General features: G+C 43.8%; 1 protein-coding gene across 7 annotated transcripts in view; it reads right to left on the minus strand.

The window, feature by feature from the left end:
• Positions 1–8,760, minus strand: part of dnm3a (dynamin 3a) — a 19,448-nt gene that overhangs the window by 5,808 nt on the left and 4,880 nt on the right. For 4 of the 7 annotated variants that reach the window (XR_004333457.1, XM_032525644.1, XM_032525642.1 and 1 more), the window contains exons 6-16: positions 8,595–8,755; positions 8,363–8,505; positions 8,119–8,254; positions 7,917–7,984; positions 7,621–7,759; positions 7,419–7,505; positions 7,245–7,315; positions 7,096–7,156; positions 6,086–6,112; positions 5,209–5,322; positions 373–482 (exon numbers count right to left, since the gene is read on the minus strand). Coding sequence is in view for 5 of the 7 variants with exons in the window: in XM_032525644.1 (XP_032381535.1) it covers positions 373–482; positions 5,209–5,322; positions 6,086–6,112; positions 7,096–7,156; positions 7,245–7,315; positions 7,419–7,505; positions 7,621–7,759; positions 7,917–7,984; positions 8,119–8,254; positions 8,363–8,505; positions 8,595–8,755 (1,117 nt within the window). In the remaining 2 variants the exon portion in view is untranslated. The remainder of the gene's footprint in view (positions 1–372; positions 483–5,208; positions 5,323–6,085; positions 6,113–7,095; positions 7,157–7,244; positions 7,316–7,418; positions 7,506–7,620; positions 7,760–7,916; positions 7,985–8,118; positions 8,255–8,362; positions 8,506–8,594; positions 8,756–8,760) is intronic. The other 3 variants (XR_004333458.1, XM_032525643.1, XM_032525646.1) reach the window with 1 other exon arrangement.

The following is an 8,760-nucleotide window of genomic DNA, read 5'->3' on the forward strand; positions in this document are numbered from 1 at the left end:
CACGCACACGCACACGCACACGCACACGCACACACACACACACAGGGTTAGCTCCAGCTTCTAAACTCTCTTTGTCTGTCTTTCTCAAACTGTTTCACAAACGTAAACCCAGAAAACCATCCCCTCAAAAGCCTGGCTTATACGTTATTACACCCACTGAAGCACCCACTGGATATCCTTTTAATTCAGGTGGCAAATTTGAATGGAAGAAGTCAAAAGAAGGGCAGAACACAACTCTCCTCCCTTTTCTCCCCTGACATGTCCACCCTAAAATATCACAAAAACGTCAGCAAGCGGGTGACAAGAACCGAACTCCCTTTTTTGATTCACGCAGATACACAAACACAGGCCTCCAGCCACACACAAACAAACCTTAACTCGGTGTTGAAGATAGCAAAGACAAATTTGCTGGACATAAAGCCCTTCTCGACATCTCGGAGCTTCAGGTTGTCCAGAGGAAGCATGTACTTCTTCTCTTTCTCCTGGAAAAGACAGATTCAGTTTGACAGGAGTTATGCAGAGTAAAATATGACATCACATAGAGCTAACACAGGTGTTGATAGCAAAACACACAGGAGACTAAAGACAGTTCAGTTGGGGAATTAAGTTCAAATAGCTGCATGTCTGGTAGTAAATATTGCTCAGCCTGAGAGCCAGAGAGGAAAGAAGGGGAGCCAACAGACTTGAGCTGTAGAAGGAAAAAAGTGAACAGGAGATGTGGAACACTGTGCTAGCAGAGCACCTGAGTTCATTCGAGATGATGTGTCTGCCTGTCAGACTGACTCACATTAACAGCCCACTAACTAGCAAAAGAGAGACAGTGGGAGTGAGGGAGAGAGAGAAGGGGATACCATAAGTCTATAGTCTGTCATCACCACGGGGACTTATGAATGACAGAGAACAGTTGGAGGAGTGGAGCGGCCAGCGTGAGGAGAACCAGACAGTATGGAGGCAGGGTACAGAGAAGTCAATCAGGGAGGGAGGGAATGAGAGAATGAGTATGAAAAAGTAGGAGAGTGGCCGGGCCCACATGTGAAAGTCATTACTCAGACTCAAGCTCTAACACAACATTTCTCCTAAAGTGAAGCCCAACCCCCTCATGTGTATTCCTCGGCCTGCTCCCTCTTTCTAACCTTTGAGAAGAGGGCTTCCAGAAAGGTAGGGTAAGGTAAAGAGAGAAAAGTATGAAATATAAAGGTGACTTCTATAGATGAGAGAACTAAAGCATGCCTGCAAAAAGTGTCCTAAAATCCTGGATGTTGTATGAGCATGTGAATGCATGTGTGTGCCCTTGCACTTGAGCATGTGCACACAAATTTGAGATGCTAGTGTGCATGTAGTACATTTCGGTCTTCCCTCTCTCATTGCTCCCCTGAACCTTACGACTCTTCCTTCATTCCTCTTTCCTTTTTTTCCCCAAAAGGGGCCCACTTCCTGTAACAGAGACTGAAAAAAAATGACAGGACGGGATTGGCGCTCATACAGCAACATCTGGCATCGCTTTGGACAGAGGGGGAGGAGACTGGAAAGAGTATAGGGTGCTCTGATGGAGTAGAAATAGAAAGTAGAGATGATGAATAGAGGAAGAGGAGGGATAAAGGTGGATAGAGGGAGGTGGATTTTGCTAGAGTAGAAGAGGAAGGGTTGAGGAACATAGCGAGCAGGAGAACGTGTGCAGGAGATGTGGGGAGAAACTGCAGACCAGTCCAAAGTTGATTCCCCATGGGTCCCATCAACCCATATATGGCTGCTAAGTTCCTCCCTAACTCTCTCTCTCTCTCATTCTCTCACTCCCCGTATTTCCTTATGACTTCTCAGAGAGAACAGGCAGATCACTAGCTGAATGAGTAAATGTGCCACGTCAAGACTGGATACTACAGCCCTGCGGATGCCCGACTAAAGATACACTCACATCTCCGGAGAAGGGACACCCTAATGAGTGGAAGTCGGATGTGTGCGAGACCCCTCGCCTGTGGCCCAGCCCCGACCCAGGATAAGAAAGAAGAGAATGACAGAGGAAATCTTTTTCCGAATCCCCTCCGCCGCTGGCAGGATGGCTAGCTAACAGCCAGAGCAGGGAAGCGGGAGGCCGAAGAGAAAGTTAGAAAGGGTCCTGCTCCGTCATCCCAGTGTTCAGACTACCTGTTCAGGATCTTACTGGTGTACAGTAGTCTGCACATTGGTTAGACTGTGCAAGGAAGCGCTTCAGCAGCAAGACTCAGGACAACGTGAAAAGCTGCATGTACTCTACGCTGAGACAAATCTGGGGTCTAATATTTTCTTTTGTTTCTTGCTTAAATGGGTGCAAATGCCTTTATATGTGCATTCACTATAAGCTTTCAACTCTTCAAAATGCAGTCATTATTTTTATTTAAAGTCAAGCGTAATGACATCCATTTTGTAGCATTTGTCACCCTGAATTAAGTGTCTTTGTTAATGGGGGTGATATCTATGCACACAGCAGAGTGGTTAACATGCATCTCATTTAAGCAAGAGACACTATAACTTGTGACTGACTGTTGTTTTACCAATACTTAGCTATAAACTAGCTTACTTTTTTTTTTACACACATTTATTGTAGAGAAGCTCTAAACTAACAGATTTTTTTTCAGAGTGCCTCTCATTGGGTATTTTGAGTTCCTGCATGTGCATCCGTGTGGCAATATAACTCTTGTGTTCACGGACATCATGGCACTGTTTCGCGTGTGTGTGTCATATTCCCAGTGGTGTCATGAAGTGTCATACATCAGAGCAGCTGTGTCTCCTCTTCCTCGAGACTAATGGATTTGAGATATGGAACAGGCCACACACACCTACACACAGAGGCGAGCATGTAGATTAAGTGTGTATGCATGAGCCGTCTGTTTTTCCTCAAACTGCCTGGTGGAGCCCTGGCAATTGAGGGGTGAAGGAATGTATGTCTGTTCAGTGTGTTGTGGAGATTAAACACTGAACTATTATGCTGCAATCTTAGTTTAGGTACACAGAAAGGAGATGTACAATACGGCCTAAACAACGTTGGAAAAAAATTGGAGCGTATAGACGCAACAGACAGGGATGGAGAGGGGAGGTTGAAGGGGGTGAGGGGGGTTTGGGGGGAGTATCTCTGAGAGAGACTGTGGAGGAGTTGAGAGGAGAGGGGGGAGTCAAGGGGGGAGGTCTGCAGTGTAGAAACAGCCATGTGGGATTTCTCTGGGCAGATCTTGGAAGCTGGTGTTTGGACAAAGCTTCAGATTTTCCAGCCAGGAATGTGCACAGTCCCAGTGAGACTGCCAACCACAGAGAGGGGGAGAGAGAAAGAGGGAGAGACAGAGAGAAGGAGAGAAAGGAGGAGGAAAAGGCGACAGAGGTAAAGAAAGAGAAAATAAAAAAGAGGGGGTCAGTAGTCAAAGAAAGAATAAATGTCTGTGGAAGGTAGTGTGGGCAGGGAGAGTGAGAGCGGGAACTGCAAGAGAGAAGAAGCAGAAGCTTTGCTTGTGTACGCGCGCGCGCGCACGCACGCACGTACACACACACACACACCACAACCACAACACACACAACACACACACAAACACACACACACACACACACACACACACAACACCACACACACACACCACCACACACACACACACACACACCACACACACACAACACACACACACACACACACACACAACACACACCACACCACACAAAGCTAGATTTGATCTTCTGTGATAAAAGGGTGACTGATTTGCACTCAGGCCTTCCAAACACAGCAGATAATACATCCAACGCAGTGAGGAGGTACATGGATTAAATACCGACTAGTCCAACTTAATCAAAATGAGTTAAAACTTTAGACTTTTGTATTAGCTTTAAACTTTATAGTGAAACATGCATGTCTCATCACGATACTCAGACGGCCAACGTGTGTTGTTCTGATGTGGTCAACAGATATTTGCTCTCCTGTCATTGTATTATTTTTTGCAGATGTGCAAAGTCTTGTTTGTAGATGACAGCGCAAGGAAAACCTATAACACTGTGTGTGTACAATATGCATGCCTGGGGCTGTGTCTGGGAACACTGTGTTCAAGAGATCCAGTGTTTATCTGAAAAGTGACTGTGCGTCTGTCTGAGAGTGTATATTTTTCTCCACTATTTGCATGCCAGTTTGTTTACATCAGACTCTGCATGTGTACTGTATACTGTATATACAAGTCTGTCCACTGTGTGTGTGTGTTGTGTGTGTGTGTGTGTGTGTGTGTGTGTGTGTGTGTGTGCATGCGTGTGTGTGTGTGTCTTAGTTTGGCTTGGGGCAGCTCCAGCTGTGTCAGAGTGAGCCGCTCCAAATGCCTGAACTCCCAGAAGAGGAAAGAAAAGGGGGAGTAAGGGGAAGAGTGAGCGGGACGAATGGGGAGGGGGGGGCGTCAGAGGAATGAATGGGGGAAATGGAAGGAGCTCACTAGTAGTTCCAGGTGGAAGGAGAGAAAAGTAAAGAAAACTGTTAGCTGGACAGAGAAACAGGGTTAAAGACGCTCTTTTAGATCTGATTTTATTGGTGTCATATGTCACAAAGCTTCCATAAAGACAGGGCCGTCTGTTTAGTTTTATCCTTAACACGGCCTGCGGGTCATTTTAGTACGGGTACCAAGAACAATAACTTATTTGTAAAAATATTCTACACACTAACACTAATACACAACTTACTTCCATTCACAACAACACTGTCTAGCGTTGTTATCCAGATGTGCGCGTTTACACGTATTGTTTATGTCCGTATGCAAATGTGATGTGTTCTCCTCTCTTGATCTCACTTCCTGCACTCGGCCCTTCCTTCCTACCATGACATTGACTGTGAAAGGACGAGACTGTTGTGGTGTGTCTGCCTGTCTACACTTGCTGTGCAGACCTTCTGCTCCTGTACAGCAGGCACAGACAGGCAGACAGATGGCAGCCCCACTGACATCAGAACAGAGCGCCACAAGCTCTTCCGATTTACTTCAATATATACGGAAACTGTGACATCAATATCAACAGATGAGGGATTTCCCCTCTTACTTAACTATCTCTCAGCCTCCCAATTAACATGCTGTTTCAAGCTGAGATATGTGTTAATAAACTTGTGTTAATAAACAGTGTGCTGCTGCATTTTGACTTACGTATTTTCTTATTTATTAAGTTTGCGCTCAAAAATGTTTGGGTGTGATCTATATGTTTCAAGTGGGAGTGTGAATGCCTCACCTCATCATCCTTGAACCAGGACAGGCTCTCTGCACTGAGGATAAACCAGTATTCCTTGGCTCCACCTTTCATGATGCCGATGTTGCTGATGGTCAGCCAGCCCTTGCGTATGACCTGCACAACAGCCAAGGGTAAGGAAGGAGCTCAGATGGCAGGACAGACAGGACCATCACAATGGCATTCAGAGAACAGACTGATTGAAAATGAGATAGCAAGGTATAACTCATACAGTATGAAGATGTGCAAAGCAGGTCACACAATGAGAGTGGACTCCTGCTGATGAAAATAAGAATAAACAGTTGACATGGTAGGAAAAATCGGATTTTTGCAGGTTAGACAGTTGTGAGATAAATGACATAGATTATGTAGCCATGGCCAAATCACCAAAATGTTTCACTAACAACCAGTGGAAATAATTGGTCGAAAAGAAGACTAGATGCACAGGTACACATTCAAAGTAAGCATAGAAACAAAAGTAACAATAGAACCGGGATGCGAAAGACTGGAAGAAAGATGTGCAATGAATAAGGGAACAGGAAGTATGACATGACATAAAGATACCAAAAACTGACATAGACACCCTGCAGACTAGGAAAATATTAACATCTGCACATATTTATGAAGCAGCGGGACTGCAGAGGGAGTGAAGATTATTAGTTTTAGACAGAGAGGATACTGCCAACTGTAGGCTAACTATAAGAGAAAAAGAGTTAGCAGTGTATGGTGAAATACATGATTAACAAATCTACAACAAGCCATTTGCCAGTGTGTCATCGGAAGCATGCCAACACACAACCCTTAAGCTTGAATCCTGCACACAAATATTTCCAGTAGAGGCAGCAGTGAGTGAATAGGCTTAAAGAGATTGGTCTCCTACTACGAGTCTGGAAGGAGGGGCCACACCCTGGAGAAAAACAGGAGATGAGGGAGGAACGTTAATGTTTTTGTTATATTGGGGGACATTTTTGTGTTTTTTTGAAGAGGGCTTGGGGCACTGATATTGATCATTTAATAGTTAACTACTACCAAAGCAACATGAGGGATTGTGTAAATAACTTACAACATGTTTTAACTTCTTAAGCTGTGGTTGTGCTGTTCTCATCATCACACATCAAAGGCCCCTAACTAAACAATCATAATGGGATGGTGTTTTTAATTATGCCTGCTTTCAAATGTGTCACATAAATATCATGTTACATATTAATCATAACAGATTGAGGAAAAAACACATTTTTGCTTGCCTGCATTCCTATGAGAAGCCAAGATCAACTCTGGTTGCATGATTGGACCCTAAATCCCCTCCAGTAAAATCACAAAATGTCTAATTTGTCTGCCGCTGTGAATTCGGATTGATGTTGATTAATGTGTAACACATGGGATGGTGACATTACTGGGGGGAAAAAGTAAGATAGATGGAAAACATTTACTTAATTTAGTGCACACTCAAATGTTGCGCTGTAGAAAACCAAGAGCCCACTGTCATGCACATGCTCATGTTGGTTTTGCTTAAAATTGACAAAGATGATCCTGAATAAGGAGGGTAAACAATACAAAAAGTGTATGTCTATGGCCTAGGGGTGATGGTGCTAAAGCAAGAATCTTTATGGTATGAGATGTTGGGATATCTTGCGGTATTTAGTTGGCAGTTTAACCTTCTGGTGACGCTACTGTAGATAGTAATTTTGATGCATCCTCTGGGGATCATGAGTTTCTTTTATCAAATGTAATGGCAATTTATGAAATAGTTGTTGAGATCTTCACTTTGACCAAAGTGAAGGACCAATGAGCTAACCCAATGAGTCGGTATGTTGCCATTGCCATCTCAAACGCCCCTTGGTTAGCATGGATATATACAGTATATAAATGCAATGCTATTAAAACTCTTACATGGTTTCCTGCCATCCTTGCAACATTCTTCTTATTGCTTTGGTTGTACATCTGCTGGTCACTGACAGGGAGGAAGAGCTAATGTTATTTACTCTGTCAGAATGTATGTGATGTTAACTTTATAGTTTAAAACTGATGAGGTTACTTACTTAGTGAAGCCAATGAAATCTTCATGTTTGGTGTTTATGTAGGCAAGCTGTATGTCAATGAGCAAGACGATCTGAATAGAGCAGACATTCGTTAACTAGAGAAACACACAAAAACAGTAATAATCCAGGAGAGTTATCTAAGACTAATGCAATGTCCAGCTGTGTGTGAATGACCTGATCTCTGCATTTACTCTCTTGCTCTCGTATTTCAGTGGTTACAATTCTCTCTGTCTCATCTTGCAGTTTGGGATAGGAACTGAGCTTTAGAGAGGAAAACAGACAGGAAGTAAACCATAAGACAGTTTTGACACCCCAAAATGTACAGTTCGTCCCACATGACACACACACACACACACACACACACACACATTTATACCTTGTTGATACACTGGTACACAGTGGAGATTAGTTCTTGTCTGACCGTGTCTACAAACTGAATACACGGTCCCTTTAGCCTTGATATCTGTTTTTTGACTATGGCTTCAAAGGCCATATCAGGAGTGAAAAGACCCGTCCTAGAGGGAAAGAGAGGCAGATGGAGGAAAGCAAGAAAAACAAAAAAGGTAGATTGGCTGCGGCAACCAAAACATGTCAATAACAGTAAAATTGTAAAGGATTACATTACATGACAACATTTGACATTTTGCATTTGCTCAGAGCACTCCACTATACCTGACACCATGGGTGTTTCTGATGGCATAGTTGATCTCCCGCCGCAGCTTTCTCTCATCCAACTTAATCTGAAAACATGGTACACAGTCAGTCAGAGTTGACTTGGCTGAGGTTCATTACAGTTTATAGGCACATGCAGTGTTCATGGAGCTCCTGTATGACAAGTGCTACCACACACACACACACACACACACACACACACCTTGACCAGTTCATTTGGGAAACTCTCATGGAAGATTCGGTTGATCTTGGCACCTCCTGACAGATTAACGGTGTCTACTCTGTCGCCCGAGCCCTCGATTAGCTTCTCAAAGTCCACAGCCAAGCGCTGAACTGACCTGCAAGACGGAAAGAAACACAGACCAGGAGAAACCCTGACATATGAACAATTTAAAAGACAACAGAAGAGTACTAACAGACACTTCCAGAATAACTGACTGACTGACTGTAGCAGTGTCTTGGTTCTCTGTCCAGGGTCATCAGGACTGAACTGTTTGCATTTTTCAGCCTCTTTATTCAAGTCCTGAAGCTGGCCCTGCAGATGAGTACGGACGGCTGGCAGAGTATCTCGAATGTGGTTTGTCAGTTGCTGCAAAAAAACATAATGAGAAACAATACAATGTATTTACTTTTCTAGGTGTGTGTGTGTGTGTGTGTATGTGCGTGTGTATTTTTAACCTGGTTAAGTATTCTTTGTAAATACGGGGTGCCCATGCTTTCAGCCATGTGCTTGTAGGATGGGTGTGAAAGGAAGAACTTCTTCTCTGCAAGCAGGGCTGCCTTGATATCCTTTTTCCCATCAATGTCCTTCTGACTGCGGTTCACCACCCCTATGTAACCTGGA

Source organism: Etheostoma spectabile, chromosome 9 (genome assembly GCF_008692095.1).
Source record: "Etheostoma spectabile isolate EspeVRDwgs_2016 chromosome 9, UIUC_Espe_1.0, whole genome shotgun sequence".
NCBI lineage: Eukaryota > Metazoa > Chordata > Actinopteri > Perciformes > Percidae > Etheostoma > Etheostoma spectabile.